Source organism: Anoplopoma fimbria, chromosome 15, assembly GCF_027596085.1.
Source record: "Anoplopoma fimbria isolate UVic2021 breed Golden Eagle Sablefish chromosome 15, Afim_UVic_2022, whole genome shotgun sequence".
NCBI classification, from domain to species: domain Eukaryota; kingdom Metazoa; phylum Chordata; class Actinopteri; order Perciformes; family Anoplopomatidae; genus Anoplopoma; species Anoplopoma fimbria.
In genome coordinates this window covers 12,349,785-12,374,554 of record NC_072463.1, presented here as the reverse complement: position 1 = coordinate 12,374,554, position 24,770 = coordinate 12,349,785, and the positions used below count along the sequence as shown (strand labels likewise).

The following is a 24,770-nucleotide window of genomic DNA, read 5'->3' as shown; positions in this document are numbered from 1 at the left end:
AATGCAGATGCATCTTTTTGTTAGAACGACTTCAAAAGTCTCAAAGATCGAGTTGTTTTAGGGATTTGAACACAATTTAAATCACCTCTCAAATTCACAAAGAGGCCAATTGTTTTATCTGAATAGGCCTACACCTGTTATTCTGAAAAACATGATTTTGTCTTCCTTATGAGCCTCCTTGTGTTACTGTTACTTTTCTTTGAATAACAGAATCTGTCGTATTCGGAAGGTGATTTAGTGATTGAAAACAAAGCCCAGGAAAAGCTTTTCGTTGGGGTTAGGGTTGGACAAATCCCAGTATGGACATGGGATCCAGTAAAGGAGGCCTGCTGACATGCAGGGATGTGTGCAACAACACTCCCATGTTACTGCCGAGATCATATATGTCTTTTGCTTCCTATTTGCAAATCAGCTGACGGGTCTGTTTCTGTGTGGGCTACACTTGATATTGGAATAAGGAGGAAAAAGGTGTTTCCACTGAATTAACTTTATATATATATATTTATATATTATATTTAGCCCCGCTGCTTCCTGCGGCAGACAAACCAGAATATATATTTATATATATTTATATTTATTTTATATATATATTTATATTTATTTATATATATATATATTTATTTATATATATATAGTACCAGTCAAAAGTTTGGACACACCTTCTCATTCAACTACTTTGAAGAATGTAAAATCTAAAACATATTCTGGTTTGTTGAGCATTGTTTGTTTACCACATAATTCCATATGTGTTCCTTCATAGTTTGGATGTCTTCAATATTAATCTACAATGTAGAAAAAAATAAAGAAAAACCATTGAATGAGAAGGTGTGTCCAAACTTTTGACTGGTACTGTATATATATATATTTATATTTATATATATATATAAATATATTAAATATTAATTTAAATGTTCAAAAAGGCTTGTTTGATACTAGCTTATCAATAGTAATGAACCCGCTGCAGTGTTCTCGAGCTACATTCCTCCGATGTAGCAGCGTGTTTGATTGGTTCAAACAAGATTCCTATCTCTGCCGTGTCCAATCAGCGTCCGTGTCGTCATCACGTCGGTGGCACGTCGCCCCTCCCCCTGTCTGGAGCTGGAAATGACAGTCAGCGGAGAGGCGGAGGAGGGTGAGGTCTGCGTCCGACACACGAGCCTGTGAGAGCGAGACCGTGGATAGAAACGAAACCCAGCCACCACCGGGGGGGACACTCTGAAAACACCAAGTCTCACCTGGATATAGCCGCCTGAGGAGGCCGTGAAGGCTCAGCACAGAGTGAGTACTCGGTGTTTGCGGGTCTGCTTTGTTATGAACAGGTGCTGCAGGAAGCGGCGGGGCTAGTTAGCTGCTAACACTAGCCTGTGACCGAGACTAACCCATACTCTGACCCGCAGTCCCCGGAGGAGGGAGGCTTCTGTCCACGTGGTCCCGTCCACGGTGTCTGAGCACGGAGGACTGGGTGAGTTTGCGTTGAGTCCTCTCAGGACCGTGTAACAACACGGGGTTCAGCCCGTAGCGCCATCACGTGACGTCACAGCGTCTGCACTGGACGTCAGACCGAAGACTGACTGGATCCCCACTGACGTCACACCACTGGTTGTGTTAAAGAGAGCTTGTTGGTTTCTGCCTGCTAGACACCGTCAGTGTCAGCTCTACCAGCAGTGCATTGTGGGGGATGTACCTGCTGCTGTGTACAGCTGGAGAACAAGGATACAACATGAACACATGTTCTCATGAGTGAACCTTCCATCTCCTTAGAGAGCAGTCTGTGTGGTGCCATGCATGCATATGTCACAGTGTCACATGGTGTGAGTCTGTGAAAGCCTGTGTTGTGTTTCTTTGACTCAGGAATGTAAACAAGGAGACACACAAGTGCTGACGGAGATGTATGGACTGTGGAGGAGGAAGGCAAACACGTAAACCTAAAGACTGTAGTTATATCTCGATCAGCACCGACACCACAGTCCCCTAATGTCAGTGACTGTCTCTCCCCCGCTGTGTCATGCTGTGGGCCTGGTCTGTGCTGCTTTACCATGTGTGGGGCCGACACACTGCTTGTGTAGCGGGGTCCTGTGGTGTGTTTTTGGGGGGGAAGATTAGACTCTTTTTAACTTAAACATACAAACAAACAACATTGTTAGAAGAAACGGCGTGTTGTCTCACACAGCTGGAGTGCGGGAGACAAGACAGTGAGAGACAATAGACATCAAGTGGATCCATGACAGGCTTAACCACAGGTTTCAACAGATCTATTTAGTATTCTTTATAATCTGCTGGATTTAGGGAACAGACACTTGTTGGATAGTTAGATGGAGACTGTGTATTTTAAATTGATATAGCCTATTAGGTAATGTGTTTGGATTGCAGTGTGAGTGTAGTACAGTTGTCTGTGCAGAGTGTAACCTTAAAGGGTGGGGTTTTAGTTATGTTTCACAGTGGCATACTTATTAGCGGTTGATATGTTACTGACAAGTTTGGACTTGAGCCGTAGTTCATTACTCACTTTAAAAAGAAAAATACTCAAGTATAGAGGGAGTTCCCATTTGTTATTACAGATGTTGACAAACTGCATCATTTTTGAATGATAATAGGCAATAAATTGATATGGCAAAACTCAGCATATCGTAAAATAATATTGTAATATTGTATCATGACTTAGGTATTGTTATAATATCGTATCGTTACTTGAGTATCTTGATTTATTTCCTTTTGCTTTCATCAGCAGATTAGAAGCCCTTTTCATGTATCACATTTCACAAGTTATTAAAGTTAAAATAGTATTTTATGAAGAATTTGGAAATACAAAATGATGACTACATTTTTTCTAAGATAGGTGTAAGATTTTTGAGACGTAGTAGGAATGTCTAACTATCCAGGTACCTTCCCTTCAGTCATGGCCGTCAGCCTATCCACTGACCTGTACGTCCACCTGGTTCCTCGTCTACAGTGTATAGTATGCTGTGTAGGACAGTATGTGGACTGACCTTTAGATAGGCTCTGATGCAGGTATGAGGTCACACAGCGCTACGGCGATCGGGTCAATGCCGACCTTAACGTTAAACACACTGTGAGCTAGAGAGGCAGAGAGGTGAGGACAGGAACACTGGGCCACAGGCCAGTGAAATACAGAAGTCCTCTGTTCTCTGGAATGCTCTCTCGATCCCTCTCTCACTCTCATTCTCACTCCATTTCTCTGACCTGATTGGGACCAAAAGTTAGACCGCTGCCAAATGAAAATGTGTCACCAAATCAGGTTTAGACGTAGACACGGGGGCTGATGTGTGACCTGCTCGGTGTCGTCCACCGCGGGTACGATGACGGTTCTTTCCTGGCCATGGCCTGTCAGTGTTCTTGATTCTAGTGTGCTGTTTGGGCATTTGTTAGCAGTCAGTCTCACAGTCAATGAAACTTGCCTCAGGCAGACCAAACAATGGGTTGGGCCGTGCAGTCGTCTTGAGGAACGTCTTGGGAAAACAACGAGAACATACAAACTCATGGTCATAAAGCCAGATTAGAGCAAGCATTTACCCGTAAATAGTAAATAACCATAGTTCCATTCAGATTTACTGCACCACTCCTTCATAGCTGAAAACGTTCCCACCTATAGTAAGTCAAAAGTTTTTCAGAACATTAACAAAGGTTTATTGAAATCTGTCCTCTATATATATATATCTTTTTGAATTTAGTGAATCATAAATTCCTTTAAGTATATAAAATAAACCAAGCTTGTGTCTGTATTCCCCCCTCTCCCTCATTGTGGCTTTTTTTTTTCTTTGTCTGGTACAGGGTGGTACAGCCCTTATTTTGTGTGTGTGTGCACGTGTGTGTGCGCGCGTGTGTGTGCGCGCGTGTGTGCGTGTGTGTGTGTGTGTGTGTGTGTGTGTGTGTACTGTTAAACACAAGAAGATAAGAGGCAGCTCTGCTTCTGCTCCCAGTGACATTTTCAGCTCACACAGACTCACTGCTTAACTTTCTCTTTATGCCACATAATGTTGATTTGTTTAAGAATTACAGGAACACCGCACCCGTTACTAAGCATCATTTCAATTTCAGCAGACATTGTACGGATTACGCCTGATTTCAACCCAAAGTTTGTTGTCCATAACAAGTTTTAGAAGCAGGCTAGATGTCTGCAGGAACAGTTCTTGTTTAACGTGCAGTTTGAGGGACTCATGATGTCTGATTAGTTTCCTGAACGATCAAAAATCAGACTGTCCGACAAACTTTATCATCATGTCCATGTCTTAATTATGTGTTAAAACTTACATGATCTTTTTATTGGGGATACGATGAAAGTTATTTTCTAAAAAAATCAAGTTATCTTAGGCAACTATTGCAAACACCTTTTTGGAATGTAAACCGAGGAGATGAAGTGGAATTTCAACTCTGACGTTGATGATGCTTGTATTCCTCTTTGAAACTAGAGTGCTAAGCCTCCTGTTGAGCATGCCATTGACGTTCACAGCTACGGGGTAACTATTTTCTCCGATCTCACGTCATGGCAAACGTTGAAGTAGTTCACCTCCCGAGGGATGAGTTTCCACACTTTGTTTTTTTCTTATTCATCTCTGGCAGCTTGTTAAATATCGTAGAGAAGCTGTTGGCCGCGGTGATCAGCTATCAGACGACATGAAGGTTTGAAGGAACCTTTCTCACATTACCTAGGTTGCACTGCTGGGTGACCTTGAACGCCACCCTGTCACACCCTGTGTTTGAGTCTGTATGATCTGGGAGTGTCTGAAAATGATAGGACATTATTTTTTCTTAAATAATCCAAAACTCCAGGCCTAATGGCAGCCAGTTGAGATTTTGCGGTGGCCCCAACCCTTCCATGGAAGAGCTTTTTGATTAACTGTTGCCTCAGCAAGACACACATGCATACACACATTCATACATGCACACCAGGGGGTAAGCTTTGGCAACAGATGGTTTGTGTGTGTTTGTGTGAGGGGGGGGGGGGTCATCATGTTTGGTTGTAGCTTATCAACCCTCAGTGTGTTTCTTTAAGATTGTGCAGTCCAGCAGATCCTCAGATAAAGTCAGATTTGACTAGTCTCTGGTCTGAGGGCAGAGATCCAGCAGGAACCGGCTGCAGGTCTTCATCAGCCCCACTATGTAGTCCTTTCTCCCAACAGCTCAATCAGCCAGTAGCTCTCGGTCACAATGTATGGATCACTACTCAAAGTAGGTCACGGATCTGTTCCCGCTAGCTTTCCACATCATTAGAGCAAAAGTATTTTAATGAGCCTGTCTCTGAGTAGGAGAAATACAAATCATTTTTAGGAACCTGCTTTATAAATGGCTTCATTTACATGTATGGACAGTGACACTCTCAACCTGTCTCAGTTTCCAAGAATTTGTTTTAAACTTAGTCAATACACTTCTTACAAAAGGAAAAACTAATTTCCAATATTCTTTTCTGTTAAAAACATCTCATACTGTGGATTAAAACTTTTAACACTTAGTCCCAAGGATTGTTCAATAATTACCTTCTACATCTTGATGCCCCAAATATTGTAAAGAAGCGTTACTTGCGGCCATCAAATGCTCTTTGTCATAGCCGTTCTGCTTTGATGGGATTTTCTCAGAGTTTAAGAGCAAGTGCAAAGGTGGACAGCAGACAACCACCAAAGGCTGAATATAACTGAGGCATGTCATTGTAATGTTAATTTCATTTGTGTTCATTTCAGGCCCTGACCCGGTTACTGAGGTAACGGCTCATGTCTTCATCATAACTGGGATAGAAAAAGACAGGAAACCTCATATTTACCTATTAAACAGCATTTGCACAAACTAAGGCTTGCACAGTATCATGGGAACATTTAAACCTAGAAATGAAAACGACCTGTGTGATTAGTCTGTCTGTCAGTAGTGCAAAGATTTTTAGATTTTCCTTTAACAAGTAAATCTAAGGCTACTTGAAAAAGTCATGTAAAGTAAAAAACCATTCAGGTGTTTTCAATTTCTTCAGCTGATTTAGATCTGGAGATTAAGAGGGACTTAACTTTGCTGATGTCACCAAACTCATAAATTGTATCTAACATTTCCTTCCTCAAAATTTCTTTTGCTATTTTAATCCTTCATTGTTTACATATTTTTTGCTAACCTTCTGCCTACTTCCTCTTAGACTTTGTTGGTGCTCTGCTGCACGTCTCTGCTAGTCACTGCTGCCGACTTTACACTGACACATCTAAATGGATGTTATTAATCAAACCTGTGCTTTTCCTACAATGTCAAGTCGGCAGTGAAAAGAGCCTAGTAGTACATTCTGTATTGACTTAGTATGGAATTAGGACACGGCAGCAGTTTGATGCACACACCGGGTCATTCACTAAAAACAATATACTGTACAGATATGTAGAATAAAGACAGTAATAATGTCATAAAGCAGTAAAAGGTGCAACAAACTAATATGTAACAGAGACAGTGAGGGTGATGAAGTGAAGACACCGTTGTTGATGAACCATGGGTGTGTGAGGGCTGATGCTATTACAATAAGGTTGTTTTAATGGACTTCAGCACTCTATGATGCAAAATGCACTTTCCCTCCAAACCATTGTTTCACAACTGCTTACCAATCTCCTTATCAATTTTAGTTTTTAAATGTAACTTTAATTTAGGCCAGAAAAGCATTAAAACATCCTAAGTTGGGCTTCCTGGAAGCTGATGATAAAGAAGTGCTACTGACCCATGCTCATGGTCACAGTCTGTGTCCTGTGGTTATCATCACATGCCTATCCCAGGCTGTTTGTATCTTTCTTTTAGTAGCTAGTAATCCATCAGAGTTATCTCAAGTACTTTGTTTTCCTTGCTCCAGGCCTCTGAATCAGTTTTAATAGCCTTTTTTCATCCCTACCGTGTGTTTGAATGCCACACATGGATGGTAGCAGTTTCATATTTGTTGTTCTAGGAGGAAGACCGGCCCTCCAGAGCAGCTGCTCAAATCCTCCTGCTCTTACCTCTGCTCACTGAGGTCTGAGCATCAGATACTGACCACTCAGGCCTTTAGCTCTGTTTTGTGGCTCCACTGGCTCTCAGACAAAAGCCTCATTCAAGGATTTGTTAAAGTCATTATACAATACATAAAATACCTGTCTGTCTGTCTGTCTGTCTGTCTGTCTATCTATGAATGCACAATGAAACATTAAAATAGGACAAGCTGTATAAAAGTAGCACTTAAGGAAGAAAAAAAAAAGGAAATGGGGATCAGATAGAAATCTATCAGGGCTCCAGACTAACCTTTTACATTGGTAAACCTGGTGAGCCTAACTTTTTTATTTAGGTGAAACCAAATTTGACTCCGGCAAAGATGTTGGGTCATGATTAGGCATCTTACCGGGGACAGGGGAGCCAGTGGTGGAGCGGTTACCTTACTGGGCTGGGCCTTACAGCGGGGACAGGTGTAACGGGCAGTGCAGCATTGTTCTCTTCATTTTGAATGATTAGTATTTTCACGGTTGTGTTGTCACTCATACACACAAATCTTAGTTGGTTTTTTTTCTTTTTAAATATACAATTATGTGTAGTGTCATTGTAAAATGAGTGTTTTAAATTGTGCTTTAAATAGACCTCTTTAGTCTTAGTAGGAATAAAGGTAGTGTTAAAGGAAGTGGTATTGTAATGCGCAAAACCGGCATAACAGGATGTTCCGTGTCATTAATATATATATATATATATATTAGTGTGGAGTGCAGAGGATTAGGTTGCAAGTTTGCTCCGCTTCAATTCACCAGTGTCTGCACTTTAAGTTTCGCTTGGTTAAAACGACCTGTTTGGAGACTCAAGTTGGATAATATTTCTCTTTTGAGACAGACTTTAATATCTAGTAAGTTTGGACTTTGACAATCCAAAATGTATTCCATGTTGTTTTTTATGATTAAAAATCATTTTGGGTTGGAAATGGGAGACAGTAAGTAATATAATGAATATTCCAGCCTTTTTAGTGAAAGCAATATACAGGTAAAACTAATCCAACGTGGATTTCCAGAGGATTGTTCAGTGATTTCATTGCCGTCTCCTGGTGGGATAGACATGTCTGTCTGCTGGACCTGAGGCATCCAGAGAAAAGCTTTGGCTCTTGAAAACAAAGATGTGTGCAAGCTTGTTCTTTATACTGATGTATTGTACTGTGGATGTATGATTAAAATGGAATGGCTGAAAAGGTCAAAAGGCAGGCAAATGATAGTTTAACATATCAAATATCTAAACCCCACTGATATCCTCTAGTACACTGAAGTGTACGATAATGCTGATTTCATTTGGATTCCACTACCTGTCCAACAACTGTTAACTTTCCCCTGGGACCGCCCCAAACACAGCCAAAGTAGTGATGCTCTGCTCCAGGTCAATGGACGGGTGCTAGCTGAGGACACCATGAGGTCCCAACAGTTTAAGGCCTCCCTGTGGTCAATGCTAAAACACTGGAGGAGACTAGTGTGTTTTGATGGCACACACACACACACACACACACACACACACACACACACACACACACACACACACACACACACACAGAACACACACACATACATACATACACTCCCTTCCCCCATCAGTGGAATTTTGTTCCCAGGGTTGCCTGGCATTCCTCACTGCTGCATCATGGGACCTCTGTCGTGTGTGTGTGTGTGTGTGTGTGTGTGTGTGTGTGTGTGTGTACAGTCCTGCTGGTAAGAGATAACATATCAACATGCTGTTGTTATTGTCGCACTGAAAGATAAGGCATCCATCCGTCTCTCCTGTTTGATTTTTACCCCCCCCCTCTCTCTACCTTGCTTGCCCTCTCTTGTCTCTCCCTCTATTTTCTCATCCATCCAGGTGTGTGTCTGTCTGTGTGTGTGTGTGTGTGTGTGTGTGTCTGTGTGTGTGTGTGTGTGTGTGTCTCTGTGTCTGTGTGTGGCAGGGGGACCACCCGGCTGCTGACAAAGCCGTTGTCATGGTTATGGGTGGAGAGTTGGGGGTGGGGGGGGGGTTGTGTGATGACGTTGTTGTCTCTGAAATACTAAAGAGAGAGTGATAGAATACCCAAAATGGTGAGAAAGTGACTTTGTCATAAATGGAGTAGTGGTGTTTTACTAGACTGTTACTAGACAAGTCATAATGCTGGATTTATAGGCCCTGAAACTAAGCTGTATCTCCTCAGAATGAGTGCTGGGGGCCACATGAATACACATCTTTCCACCAAAGTTAGAAATGTTTTGCTTATTTCCCATGAGAAACTTTCTGTTGTTTTTTTTTGTTGTTGCTCTCCTGGCAGGTTTAAATTGTTAAAAATAATAATTCATAATTCTGAGGAACAATCAGAGTTAAGAAACAGTTGAAACAAAATGCGGTGCCACCTGTGTGGTTCTTTCTTTATGTTTCCAGGCCACGTCAGTCAAATCTGAATCTAACCACACCAACACAGTCCTGATAAAGCAGATTAGCTCTGTCTTTTAATTTTTTAATTTTTTACTGTCACCTAACAAAGTTTCTCAACAATCTGTTATCAGATTGTTGATAACAGATTACAGTTTACGGGGCTATAATCTGTTTTGCTGACATGTCCAAGTATAAAAGCGCAGGTGCCAATAAAAAAAAATGAATGGCTCAATTTCATTGTGTACGGTGGCTCTCCGTTATGGTTTATTCAGACACTTGATGGTTAATGTGATTATTATCACCTGTGTTTTTCCTACTATGACCATTCCAATGGCAGCTGTGAAAAAGGCCGTCTTTCAGCTGTTTACGCCGACCTTGTTTAATTTTGTATTATTCCTTTATTCACATTACGCTCATAATGTTATCTGCTGAGATCTGGTAATACTGTAACACAGCTTAAAAGTTTTACCTCCAAATAAACAGTCGGACCTTCTCAGATGTCTGCAAATAACTTGAGTTCAATGTGATCATAGTTATAGAAACAACAGCCAAAATTAGAAAAATAAGTTTAGTAATTACCAGTTAGTAAGTTGATACAGCTGTTAACTAGTTAAGTAGTTGGCCAGTACATGGCTCAGTCAGTCCACCAGTAAGTTGTGTGGTTTGTTTAAACACTCATTCCGTTCCTGTTTGACCAGTCGTACCAGTCTGTTTACATCACAGGTAAATGGATACCTGATAGTCCCCGTTCACAAGACCTGGGTCTGATAGTGTAAACGCCTGATGGATATAAGGAAAACTCCTCATATTATGTAGCTGTATTCTATTCTGTGTTTGAGGGAATGTCGGGACGCAGAATGTCCCCAACTACATCAATGACACAGTGTTCTGCTTTCCCCACAGGTGAAGGTGTCATGGCCGCCCCGTTTACTGAGCTGCCCTCCTAGACTCCCCTGATATCTAGATACACATACGGTAGCCTTCCCACAATCCACACACGCCCACGCCGAGGGATGACGACCTCCCATCTGAACGGCCATGTCGCTGACGAGGGAGGAGGAGGAGGAGGAGGAGGAGGAGGAGGAGACGAAGAGCTGAGGGGAGGACAGCAGCACCGGGAGATGGCCGTCGACTGTCCGGGAGAGCTGGGGAGTCGAACGCTGCCGGTCCGAAGGTCCGCACAGCTGGAGAGGATACGACAGCACCAGGTATGCACACGCACACTTAAAGCGCTTAATTTACATTAACATTTACATCAAAGCTGCAACAAACATACATGTTGTATTTATGTATAATGAGCATTTCAATACAACCAAGGCTGATTCAATTGCTAATAAGTGCAAACCTGGAATGGGACCAAGCAAATCGAGTACAAATGAAAATCCAGTGAGCTCCAGTATGTCACAGTCAGTACAGCGCTGACTTCACCAGAGATAACAGCAGTGGTGGATGTAGCCACGTACCTTTACTCAGTTGGGGTAGAACTCCAGTTGCCTTGTAGTTTACTTAAGTATGCCTTTTTATACTTGCAATGCCCTGAATTTCAGAATGAAATACTTTGCTTTAGTTACTTTGCAGTTTAGGAATTTAGAAACAAAACACATGATACATTGTAAGACAGTTAGCTGCCCCAATAGTTTCGAAAATTCAAATGAGCCTCACCACTGTTCTGTGCATGAGACCAATCAGGACACAGAGGCCATTTTTCGATGAAAACATGGCAAAGAGACGGAACAACTTAAAGTTAAACTTCCATAAAGTTGGGAGATTAACAACACACTGGTTTTGGAAAAAAATAAACGTCTCAATAGTTGCAGTAGACCCATTTATATCCGACTTCTGGTCCGTTGTATGGGTAAAGCGGATTCCTACATTTCCCATATTCAAAACACAGTAACACCTAATCTGACAGTATAATTCATCATCTGCACACATTACACAGACAGAGCCAACCTTCACTGCTTAGTGACTACACATGGTTCCAGCCACACTTTCATTCATAAAACCATGTTGACATAAGCTAACATTTCCGGTGCTGTCAGGTGGAACAGTGAAATCATCCCCAGTGGAGATCGTTCCTGTGACTAGAAAGATGGCGAGGTCAGCCAAGACGCTGCCAGAATGAATAACTCTGTTAGCACCTCGTCTCACACAGTGAACATCTCGACAAACAGCAATGTTGTGTTGAAAGATAAAAAAAATATTGCCGTGGCAATTTGAATTGGGATTATTTTCTATAGTACTTGGGCTACATAGTTTTAGATATGATGCATAAGCAAAAAGTTATTTTGTTTCTAAATGAATCGGATCAGAGCGAACATGGTTGGTTGTTTCTTTTCAGAAAAATGATACAGAAAAAATGTTCTTTTACTTAATAACAGGATCAAAGATGGATTGCGGAAGATCTGGATTCTTAACTATTCATGTAAAAGTGACAAATCATTTAACCATCACATGTCAACGTGAACAGATCCAGGGTTAGTCTATTTTTAAATGAGAAATGATGGAACTAAAGAAATTAGGTCATTTTGTTATTGGGCACCTTTGTTATACATAACCAATTAATATTGGTTTTAGGTTGGTATATTATTCAATGTAAACATTAGCATTTTCCAAGGAATGAATGATGTAACATTTTAAATGGATCAACGCAAAGAGGCTGGATGGTACAAACTTATCGCGAGTGAACGCCTTTAAAAACCCCAAATTGTTCAGTTGCATTTCTATCTATGATGCATTCATGTGTCCGTACGTGCTTCAGGAGGATCTCCGTCGTCGCAGAGAGGAGGAGGGTCGGCAGCTGGACCTGAACACCTCGCTCAGACTCAGAAAGCTCTCCCAGCATCCCCACATCGGCATCGACAACCCCACATTCCTGCAGGACTCGCAAACATCGCAGCAGCCGCCGCTCGGCAGCCAGCACACACACGCACTGCTGGGTAAAAACACACACACACACACACACACACACACACACACACACACACAGACACAGACACAGACACACAGACACAGACACACAGAGAGGAGAGTAGAATTACAGATCATTGATGTAATGAAGCTCTCAGAGGGAATGGAAACAATACAGAGGTAGAAGTGAGAAGGGTGTTAAAATCTTAAAGATCATTTAAACCTGATATAAATGAAGGGATGAAGAAGAAGAAAAAAGAGTGGAGGGTGAAAGCAAAGAGATGGAGGGAGGGAGAGAGAGAGAGAGAGCTGTCTGGGAGGGAAAAGGAATGTAAGGAAGACTTGTCCGCTGTTAGGGAGGAAAATTCCTCAGGGAGGGAGAGAAGGACACAAGAGGCTCTTGAGGGCGACTTAATTAAAACTTTGTTGGGGTGGTAATGTTGACACACCATCACACAAACAGGAACACAAAATGTGAGGTCTTGACTTACACACACATTAACCTGAAGCTAGGACCAGCATTCTGATACTAAAGTAAATCTCTGTTCCCAGCCGGTTACCGTCCGTTCTCTTGTGTAGGTCGCTATGTAAACGTCAACGGTTATTAATGTGAGTGTGTTTTTTTCATGCAGAGTTGGAGGAGTTGCTGCTGTCACTCAAGCAGGTCCGGGGCTGCCTGTCTGACCAGCAGAGTCAGAATGACGTAGAGCTGGTTCTCGCACTACTTAACAAGGTAATATGAAGGGAGTTGGATGGAGACCGCTCAGAGTCAGACTGTAATGGGGTTTTTTTTGGGTTTTTTTAAAGACTTTCTAGCCTCTTACGTATAAGGGATTTACAGAGGTGGAGGGGTGCGCTCACTGCCATCTGAGCTGGAGCATCCATGACAACAGGGGCCTAACAAGATTTGTACAGTTGGAAATGAAGGATAGGGGATGGGGAGGGGGAGTGCTGGACAATTCAAATCATTTTGGAACTGCAGCTACGGATGGGCTCTCTTTTGTGCCAGTATTAAATATTCCTAAAGTTGGATATTTTTAAGCCCAAAGCTAACAAATAATTCAGTGTTTCTCCTGGAACTTTGAAGCAATTGTCAGCATCAGAAAGCTTTGAATGGCTCTTTGTGGCTGCAGGGAGATTTCCAAGAATCTTTTTTTAGCTAATATGAACATTTTACTTGTTTTTCAAGTAAAGGGACATAGTTATAGTTTTGGTTGCTGGCCCATAGTTCCTGTCTTCCCTCCAAATTTTCCTGTTGGGGTGGAGTTTGCGACACTGAGTATTGGTGACTAGTCAAACACAAAATATGAATCATCAAACTCTTTGCTTAAGCACCAGTGTATGATTGATCATTGGGGGAACACTGCTAGAACAATATCATTCTAGCAGTGTTGCTGTTGCTTGGTAGAGTTGTCCTTTAAGCTTCCAGAAGAGATGATTAACTGTACAAATATGACACAAACCTGCTATTTCAAGTTTTGTTTGGCTGAGATCATGTCCACACTAAGCAGGCTAAATCCCCAAAACGCTATATACCTGCGTTTTTCACTCTCCAGGTGACTGTCACCGTCGGTGTTGGGTCAGTTTCAAGTTACTTCCATTAATAAGTAACTTGTTACTTTACAGCATTACTGACTGAGAAATGTCGTTCATTAGAGTACTTTTGCGTTAATAAAAACCTCTTTGCAATTCCTTGCGTAGACTACTGTACACATGTCTTTAGAATGTGTAGACAAGGCCTGTACAGAATAGCTCAAAGATTTGAAGATTGTCATAATTTACACAAATATATAGGTTGATATACAAGCCGTTGTTATGCAACATATATATATAACAACAGCACAGACACACCGCAAAAACTAGGGCCCCAGATGCACACCGAGGTCCCTGGTCCCCGCTCTGTCAGGGCCTTGAATTATCAAAAAAAGTTTTTCTCATAAAGTCCCTGAGGACGCCTGCACTTTGAAAACGGCAAATCAAAACTTTCATGGATAGTTTATAACGTGAAACTGAGTGATATACAGTAACAAAAGTATTGTAATTGAATTGCACTTCGATGATGGTGATGATGTTAAAGGGGGACGTACATATGCTTAATGTGTCTTTCTTTGTTCTCCTTCAGTCTGACTTCCAGTCAGCGCTGAAGATCCATAATGCAGTGGCCACCAGCATGCACCGACCCTCTCCTCCGTACCCACACACACACCAGGCCCTCCAGCTGGCCATGGAGGTATATCACAGCTTACTTCATTTAACGTTTTAATTTGACCATTCTTGTTGCATCCTGTTCATCTGACAGAAAGCACACACACACACACACACACACACACACACACACACACACACACACACACACACACACACACACACACACACACACACACACACACACACACACACACACAGTCCAGGTCAGGGAGTGTATACTGTAATAACGAGGCTGGAGACAGAGCAGCTCTGTTCAGCATCAATTAGAGCTGTGTGCATGCACGTACAAACACACACATTCTTGTCAGACGACTCTTTTATGTTGCAATCACATTTTAAACAACAGCCCGTTCAGAATGAATGCTGCCATGGCCAGTTTTAGCTCATATTTGAGTTGATTCATCAGAAGGAGAGAGCCAAAGCCGTAGTTACATCTTCTTATGGGTGACTACCAGGTGTCATCAGGATGAAAATGACCAGTTCAAGTGAATGGGACATTCGCTTGAACTGGTTATTTTCATCAGTGCAGCAGCTATTTTTTCTGCCACCGAGTAGAGTTGGCTAGCTGTCGGAGCCATTCATGGCTCATTTCAGTGGAATCTCATTAAAGAGGAGCACATTATTTCTGCTCCACGTTGGCATCTCCGCCCCCTGCCCTGCATTTGGCTCGAAAGAAGGAAAGCTTTCAGCTTCCACACTGCACTGCCAGAAACATGTTCCTTTGCGGCTGATAAAAAATGTGGAAAAGAAAATACTGAGAAAATATAATATATTGGGCAGGGTGATTTTAGGCACTCAAAATATCTCACTAGCTTTTCTCCTCTTAAATGTACTTCATATTAGGGGCAAATTGCAACTTTTTTTACATTCTTACCCATTTTTCAATTGGGTTGATTTTTCTTCTCTGTTTTCACAGGCATTCTCTTAAGACAGTTGGCCTCATTCACCAACAGCTCTTAAGAATCATTTCCAATTGAAATAATTTTTTTAACATTTGGAGTCCTGTGCTCCACCCCCCTTTAGACTTACGTTTGGGCATTCTTGACTTAATGCTCTCACCTTTTCTTTTCAATTTCTGTGCAGCACAGTCTCATGCTCTTTTATGGGGATTGTCAGGCCGTTTAACCACTAATTAGGATCAACTGTGCTTTCAACTAGCGAGGATAATGGGATTCATCATTGTTAAAACAATTCTGCAGGAATTTGAGACTTTTCTAAGGACCTTTCTGAAGAACAAATTGAAGGTTGAACTTGGTGAATGTGGCCCATTATTAGCAGATAGCAGAATATATATATCATTTAGAGCATCAATGGTTGTCGTTTCTGAACTCCTCTCTTCTTCCTTGTTTACTTGTCTCTCCATGAGGGACCTGTTAACTACGACATCTTATCCAAATTTTGTTTTGGCGGTGGCCCAAATTGTTCAATTCCTGAACAATGGCAATTTTTTGTAATCTTACCCCACATATTGATCACATAATTATTTTGTAGGATTTTGGTTTCATTGCAGTTCAGAATATAGACACATATAATCACTCTCTGCAAAATCACTGTTATGTTCATAAATGTCTGCACATTGAAAAACGTTGAAAATATGCTATTATAATATACACATGATGATGCCAACAATGTTTTATGTCGCCATGGTTTCCAGACTAGGAGTCTCATCCAGTCAAGTCAGAACAAAGAGGGCCTGGAGCTCCACAGCCTGCTGTCAGACACACACATCCAGGTAGAGGCACGCAAGTCATTTATTAGCAGAGACACCAAAGAATCTTGTAGTGACAGTCATTGCTCCAGTCCTATCGCTGAGCTGGTGTGTGTGTGTGTGTGTGTGTGTGTGTGTGTGTGTGTGTGTGTGTGTGTGTGTGTGTGTGTGTGTGTGTGTGTGTGTGTGTGTTGTGTGTTTTGTGCAGTCGTTGCTCCTGGCCCATGACAGCATAGCGGAGACGGAGATGCAGCCTGAGCCGCTGCCCTCTGAAGGAGAGATGCTGACCCAGTGGGGAGGAGAGACTGTGAAGATAGTTCGCATAGAGAAAGCCCAAGACATACCACTGGTAAGACTAACGCTTGAGAAGGCAGGTACACAGAGAGCTGACATCCCATCATAACCACAGTGCAGCTTTTAGTCCACTGGCTTTAACTGCTCAGTGTAGTGATGATAGAAGGACTACTGGGGCCTTTCTGTGTGGGGATTGCATGTGGGCTGCAGCTATTGGTTATTTAGACTATAGAGTACTTTACTGATTATTGCATCAATTAATCGAGTATCAATTAAAAAAAAACACTCAAAAGTAGATCTACAAAAGAGCATTTCTATTTCTTCAATTGCACTCACTATTTTAATATTTCAAAACTAAACCCAGTAGTTGAACTGAAGAGAACACGGAGATATACATTATGAATATTCTGATTTGTTTTAAAGTGTTTTAAGCTCTCCTATAGGATAAGTGCACTGTAATTAAAATCTCTGTAAATAATTAGATTTAATTCAGAAGAATCTCTGATTAGCTTCTGTAAAGTACCAGCTTTTTCCTTCCCCCGGGTCAATGTACTGGATATGATATACTGTAAATAACCGAGACGTGCAGTCATTTCACTGTGTTTCTGTGTGTGTCCTGTAGGGGGCGACTGTCCGTAATGAGATGGACAGCGTAGTGATCAGCCGCATCGTTCGAGGTGGAGCAGCTGAACGGAGTGGACTTCTATCAGAAGGAGATGAAATCCTGGAGATAAACGGCATAGAGATCAGAGGGAAAGATGTCAACCAAGTCTTTGACATTCTTGTAAGTATCTCCAACTAGTTAACACTATGATTTGATCATCACTGGATGGTAACACAGAGTGATTTATGGAATAAATTAGTTTGAAGAATGAAAATTATTTGGGCTATGCTGGTTTGTTTTGATTCGGTCATGCCTTTTATGTGACATTTTTTGCAGTTTAATTTTTATTTGTGCTTTTTTATGGTGAAACTTTTACGCCAGGACCTGACTTAAAAAAGTGATTCAAATCTCAATAGGATTTCCCTGGTAAAATAAAGGTTAAAGAACAGTGTTTCAGTTTCACTAGTTATGGAATAGTTTCCTTTGTATGGATGGAAGGATTCTCTCATATCTTCATTACATGGAGCACTACAGCAAAAGAGATAAAGGATGATAAGTGGTCCAGAGATTCATTGCAAAATGCATACATATAATAGCTGACGAATAACAAGTGCTCTCTTGTGTTTTTGTGTGTGTGTGTGTGTGTGTGTCAGGCGGACATGCACGGCCTGCTGACCTTCGTGCTTATTCCCAACATTCAGAGCAAACCTCCTCCCGTCAAAGAGTCTGTGGTGAGTGCTGAGTCATGAACACCCGTGGGCTCGAGGATGAGTGGATTAAAAAGGTGTTGACAGGAATGAGGTGTGAAAATTGTCTTAACTTTTTTTTCCCCTGTCGTCCTTCCCTCTCTCCTCCAGATCCACGTGAAAGCCCATTTTGACTACGACCCCTCAGATGACCCCTACGTGCCGTGCAGAGAGCTGGGCTTGTCCTTCCAGAAAGGAGACATCCTCCACATCATCAGCCAGTCCGATCCCAACTGGTGGCAGGCGTACAGGGACGGAGACGAGGACAACCAGCCTCTAGCTGGACTGGTACCAGGTACTGGCTTCTGTCCATCCTTCCAGCCGCTTTTTGGGGGTCGTTTTTATTAGAGCATTTAAAGGCTACTCAGTGAAACTCTTGTTTGACCGTTGTTTGTTTGCCCTCTCTCCCTTTTTCTCTACAGGGAAGAGTTTCCAGCAGCAAAGAGAAGCCATGAAACAGACCATAGAAGAAGACAAGGAGCCAGAGAAGTCTGGTCCGTTGCTCTACTCTCTACACAATAACCTGATGACTGTGAATAACCAGCTTATAGCATCCTGGCTTTTTAGTTTACACAGTGTACAGTAAATAGTTTATTGTATAATTCAGTGATAATTAGATTAGTGCCTAGAAGGACCACAGGAAATATATTCACTTGAGGGAGTTTGTAAATGTCCAATTTTCAAGTTACAACTTACAGGAAAACCATTTAACACCCAAAGTGTGTGGGGTTTTTTTGTTCACCAAATAACATACATAAATTGTACAAGATGAGCTTCTCATGCAAAAATAAAATAATTGATTTAAAGAATATACACAGTAAATAAGCCTTGTAGCTCAAAAGTGTGTCTTAATTGTGTGCTCGGTTACAGGGAAGCTGTGGTGCGCGAAGAAGAACAAGAGGAAGAGAAAGAAGCTGCTGTACAACACTCACAGGAACGATGGTATGACTTCCTGTCTCTCTGTGACTCTCCAAAAATCTCGTCCAATGTAACAGGGACACAACTTTTGTTTGCATGCAAACTGCTTGTAAGTGTAGTCATGGATGACCAACTGTGAAGAAAAAAAGATTGAATGAGACACAAACGGGTATCTACGACGACTGATAAGGGCCATTGTGGGGGAAAAAGCGATCGGGGGGATTATGTGTACTCTGAATGTACAGGACTAAAGTGGTACATTTACGAGAAAACCCTCTAAAGTTTGTTTGAAAAAACCTTGAATATATTCCGACTTCAAAGTAAAATATGAAGACCTTCTGAATAGCATCCATAAGGTAGTGACGGCCTCTGAGTGAGTCAAAGGTCCTGAAAGATACATAAACCCGTTTTCTTTCATGTTTTTTTATGGTCTTTTATGAACATAGATCAATACTAATATAATTAATATATTTTGCACTCTGTGGCTCATGTTACCAATGTAATTAACTCCTTTTTACTTTTAACCTTTTTTCTTTTAACATACAATAGACCTAATACGACATCATAGGTGTCACATCTTTTACTCTAATGGACAACATTTTTCTCCAAACCGTATTATTGTTCTAACTTTAGTGTCATGGTTAAATAGTTGCTTTAAGATCAAGTCCACTCCACTATAAAGAAAATAATAAAGAGTAAATGCTCCCGTATAGAGAGCAGTTGGACACTCACCTGTTTACCCAAGAAGCATTTGTTCTGCTTATGAGAGGAAAAGAGAAAGTGGACAATCTGCCCTTTCTACACTGTCCCGGATAAAACATCACCATTCACAAAGTCTAAATATAGAACAAATATTTAAACAAATAAAATCAACTACTCGTTACTGACTTGCTGGCTTACATCTTGATCCATTCATCTTACATATGTCATGTTAGTTCTCGTTTCCGTTCCTCTTTGATATCCTCAGTTTCTGCCTCTAACCTCTTCTTACAGGTTTTTCCTTCTGACCTTTATTATAACTCTTTCATTCTCTTCTTTTCTTTCCATGTGCCCAGACATTGATAACGAGGAGATTCTCACCTATGAGGAGATGGCTCTGTACCACCAGCCGGCCAATAGGAAGCGGCCCATTGCACTGATTGGTCCAACCAGCTGCGGGCAGGCGGAGCTCAGACAGAGACTGCTCAACAGCCAACCAGAACGCTTCGCTGGAGCTGTACCCCGTAAGACTGAGACACACACACACACACACACACACACACACACACACACACACACACACACACACACACACACACACTGTACACTAAACACAGGCTTTTATGTGTCTGTGGATATACTTACGTGTGTGTGTGTGTGTGTGTGTGTGTGTGTGTGTGTGTGTGTGTGTGTGTGTGTGTGTGTGTGTGTGTGTGTGTGTGTGTGTGTGTGTGTGTGTGTGTGTTGCAGACACCACGCGGAGCCGTCGGGATTGCGAGCTGAGTGGTCGAGATTACCACTTTGTGTCTCGTCAGACCTTTGAGGCAGAACTGGCAGCAGGTAGGGTTACGTGTTATTAGATACTCTGACATACAGAGGCTATATAAATGGATTATTTAGAGTGACATTCTTCACTCAGTGTCAGACGCTGAACGACGTTCACCCCTGAAGCACCAGATCCATCAAAGGTGTATTCAATTTCACTCAGCAAATGACAAAATATAACTTTCAAGATTTCAAGCGAAAAGTATTTAGAAGTCCTTTATGAGCGCAAACTTAGAAAAAGTGCTTTTACAGTTGAAAAGTGTTAGCTAGAGAGCCTCAAAGCCAAACTAATAGATAGGTTACAGTATGTAGTTGAGTCCAATCCATATGGTCTGCAGGAACACAGACAATGTGCACTGTGACAGTTTGGGAGGAAAGAATGTTGCACTTAAGGAGCAACCTCCGGTTCTGAAAAGTGAAGCCAATGAGGAAGTGACTTAAACGAGAATGACCCTTTATCTTGATTTATTCCCTCAGTAAACATTGTAAACATGAGTTTATGGTCTCAATCTCTAGTTTCAAGTCTTCTTCAGTACAGCATGATGTTCATTTAGTAAACTATGCTCCATTTAGAGTCAAACAGACCATAAAGCAGAGTATGCTTTAGGACGGGGCTATCTTGTTGATTGACAGGTCGTTACCACGGCGTTGTCCAGTATGGCCGTTGTCTGTGATTTTGCATGTGACATAACTTCCGCCATCTGCTTATAAGGACACGCCCATGTACGCTTACACTCTATGTGGTATTTACAGAAGGGTCCATTGTCCGCCCTTCCGTGGTCACAGTGTAAACAGGAACTGCTTTTAGCAAATGCAGCATGGCTTTCTATGGTGTGTTTGGTTCCAAAACTTATCCATTACAGTGATTGTTATTTTGTTTACACCGTCACTGTTTTTGACAGTCATAAGGTTCAGAGTGTCTCATTTAAATAGCATATCCTCGGAGCACCCTATTGCAAATTTCCCTGCTGCGGGACTAATAAAGGATTATCTTATTTTATCTTATCTATAGATTAAGGTATAAAGATTTACAGATGCTGCTGTTTAATTGTGTACACTTTTTCTTTAATCAACTATTTCAAAATCTGGCAAAACAAGGGCGTGCCCTGTTAAGACATGTAGTGACGGTATCATGAGCCTCTAAATAAAGTGAGTGAGAAAAAAAAAATTCAGTCTGGATTAAGCAAATGAATTGTTACAATTTGACAAGTAATTATGAGGACACCCGACAACATAAAGGTTCTCTAACGTTGTCAGAACAACACACAGACGTCTCGTCCTAGTCTGAAGAAATGAAACGGAATCAACACAAATGTAGAATGACATTCCCCCTCTGTGGTTTGTTCCCAGGAAAGCTGATCGAGTCCGGTGAGTTTGAGAAGAACCTGTACGGGACGAGTTCAGACTCAGTGAGACAAGTCATCAACACTGGAAAGATCTGTCTGCTCTGTCTGCACACACAGGTGTGTGAACACACACACACACACACACACACACGCACACACACACACACACACACACACACACACACACACACACACACACACACATTGACCGACCACTGCAGATTACAGGTTAAAAGGTTTGTGGTTGAATCCTCACAGGTGTGTGTGTGTGTGTTTTCGTGTGTTTTCGTGTGTTTTCAGGCTCTTAAGGTGCTGCGGAGTTCTGACTTAAAGCCTTACATCATCTTCATAGCTCCGCCCTCCCAGGAAAGACTCCGAGCCTTATTGGCTAAAGACAACAAGAACCCAAAGGTATTTACTCACGTGTCCCTTCTCTCAATAAACTGTCTAATCCGCCTGTTTACCCTCGGTCAAAGATAAATATCACTGGTGTTTGCGTGTGTGTGTTTGCGTGTTTGCGTGTTTGCGTGTGTGCGTGTGCGTGTGTGTGTGTGTGTGTGTTGCGGACAGCCCGAGGAGCTGCGGGACATCATTGAGAAAGCCCGGGAGATGGAGCAGAGCTGCGGTCACCTGTTTGACGCCGTCATCGTCAACACGGACCAGGACAAAGCCTTCAACGAGCTGCTACGACTCATCAACAAGCTGGACACTGAACCACAGTGGGTGCCCTGCTCCTGGCTGCGCTGAGGACACACACATTCACACACACACAAATTAAAACAATCGTACAGTCACAATGGAGAACACGTTCACAGAGGTCCAACACATCGGCCGGTGAGACGCTGCGTGAGAGTTACGGCGGAGTATTAGGGCCACTGCTACGAGAGAACGAGTCTCTTGAGCGTTGAAATGATTTGAGATGAAGTTGTAATTTTATGGAAATAACGTCACAATATTACAACCATAAGTTGTTACTTAACAACACAATGTCACAATATTCAGAGATTAATTTGTCATTTTATGAAAATCACATCAAGATAATGTTGTTTATTGAGAAAAGTCTTGAGAATAGTATGAGATAAATTTAAAAAAGAAAATCTCAAAATTACATTTTATGACTTGTTCTTGTCACAGCTTTCTTGTAATTTGACTTTTTAATGTAAAACTACAACTTCATAAACTTAAATAAACATTATATTCTTGATATTAAAATCTTCTTCCTCAGAACACTATGACTTTATTTCTTAGATTTTACCCATTAACATTATACATTTATTGTTGAAATATGACTTTTCTTGTAATTCCAACTTTACTCCATAGCATCATGACTTTTGTCCTCTGTTATCATTGACTCTAATACTCCGTTGTACTGCAGAGAGTACATATAGTAGAATGTATTGACCCGTAGGCACCGTAATGAACAACACATGCCGTGTATACGTTGTGTGTGTGGACTCTCCTCAGAGGGAGGAAACCTTTAACAAAGAGAACCTGGTTGGTGTCCGACTGGTCCTTAAAGTTCGTATCCAGCCGTGACTTTTATACGACACTCATCTCTTTGTTATCATCACAATTCTTAGTAAGACCAAAATATGGACCTGGAAAAATGCCTTTTCCTTTTTTTTCTTCTTTTTTTCTAAGAGCTCTTAGTCAGAAATGTGAGGCCTCGTTCATTTTTCACCCTCTGCCTTTTATTCTGTCGTCATTTCAAACACTTATGATTCAAAATATTTAAATCACCACAGTCAAATTATTTTAACCTTTTTGCAGTGCCGAGAATCCGTGTTTAAAAATTAGATTTTGTGTTCAGTCTTCTTAGTTTTGATATTAATAAGTCGGCCCCGAAGCACAGGCCGAGTACAGAAGAGGCTCCTGGTGAGTAAATGTGAAGAATCACACACTAAGAAACATGGAATACTAAACCAATCCACGCTGAGCCGTTATTGCTATGAAGAACACTCACACACACCTCTGTATGTACACACCAGAACAGTGCATTAACCGCCGACTTTACCCAGAAGTCTCTCCATTTACAGCCTGAAGCTGCAGCCTTCTTCACACTGACTGACAGTTGACTGACTGGTTTCTGACCGACTCTCCTGTTAAAATACAAACTGTTGCAGTAAACACTAAAATAAAAGGACACAGCACTTGATTTTTCCTCTCTGACTGTTTTTTTTTTTTCTGACGTCTCGTCAGCTGACTCTTTCTGTCCGTCTGATCACATGTGAGCCTGAGCGGGTACAGAGAACGTGAAAGTTGTAGTTTTTTTTAGTCGTGATGCTGAAGTTATTATATATTTAGTGTGTGTGTCTGTGAATGTATGTATGTGTGTGTGTGTGCGCCTGTCTTTGAAGACAGCAAAGTATTATTATGACCTGAAATAGACCTGACAAAATATCACTGTAATCACTGGCTAGAGCATTTATATATTTGTAATATTGAAAAATAGGTTTATGAAGTCCAGAATGCACCAATAGGATTGCAGGTTTCACCTTTTGCCTCAACTGCCATTGGTCCAGGAGGAGGAGGAGGGGGGGGCTAAACGGAATTAACTGTATTGAATGTAAAGTTAATTGATACCACTTGTTGTTTATCAGACATCACTTCCTGAGTAAATCTGCTTTTTGTATGAATATTCACAACAATTAAATAAATAAATAGACGATTGATAGAAAATGTCTGACTATGTGTTTTTATTTTGTTGAAAGGTTTCTTCATGTACAGTTTTTTTCCCCATGTTTAAGGTTTTTTCATTTACATATTTTTCCAAAACAGATCTGGCAGAGACATCTTAAAGCAACTCAAATAAATGAAAGCCAAAGGCAAAAAATGGAATTGAACAGAATTTGGCATGACGTTCTCCACATGTGAGGATGAACATCCATCAACGGAGGCTGAAGGTTTCCTCTTTCCCTTTCATGTTCGAGAATGTGTAGCGCTACAAATTATGTGACCTGATGACTGAATACTTCCCATTTGGTTTGATTCCACAGAGGATGAACATTGGTTCAATGATGCCGATGGCTGCATGAAGCCTCTGCCATTCTTTTTTTTTTCTGATCAAAAGGAAATTCTGCATAATACCATAACATGTACAGTTTTAACCTCTAAAAACCATCAAAATACATGGTGACTTACTGTGTTTT

At 41.4% G+C, this 24,770-nt stretch overlaps 1 protein-coding gene across 2 annotated transcripts; it reads left to right on the top strand.

Moving 5' to 3' along the window:
* Positions 1 to 1,061: 1,061 nt before the first annotated feature.
* Positions 1,062 to 24,290, top strand: pals1a (protein associated with LIN7 1, MAGUK p55 family member a). Of its 2 annotated transcripts, XM_054614382.1 has the most exons (18): positions 1,062 to 1,278; positions 1,398 to 1,462; positions 10,267 to 10,571; positions 12,125 to 12,302; positions 12,906 to 13,006; positions 14,396 to 14,503; positions 16,136 to 16,213; positions 16,398 to 16,538; positions 17,106 to 17,267; positions 17,741 to 17,818; positions 17,945 to 18,128; positions 18,256 to 18,327; positions 18,704 to 18,775; positions 19,807 to 19,974; positions 20,201 to 20,290; positions 21,626 to 21,738; positions 21,922 to 22,032; positions 22,192 to 24,290. In XM_054614382.1, the coding sequence occupies exons 3-18, from the start codon at positions 10,377 to 10,379 to the stop codon at positions 22,366 to 22,368; spliced, it is 2,028 nt and encodes a 675-aa protein (XP_054470357.1). In that variant the 5' UTR covers positions 1,062 to 1,278; positions 1,398 to 1,462; positions 10,267 to 10,376; the 3' UTR covers positions 22,369 to 24,290. The 2 variants fall into 2 exon arrangements, with proteins under 2 accessions (XP_054470357.1, XP_054470356.1); XM_054614381.1 differs by lacking the exon at positions 1,398 to 1,462.
* The last annotated feature ends 480 nt before the right edge of the window (positions 24,291 to 24,770 follow it).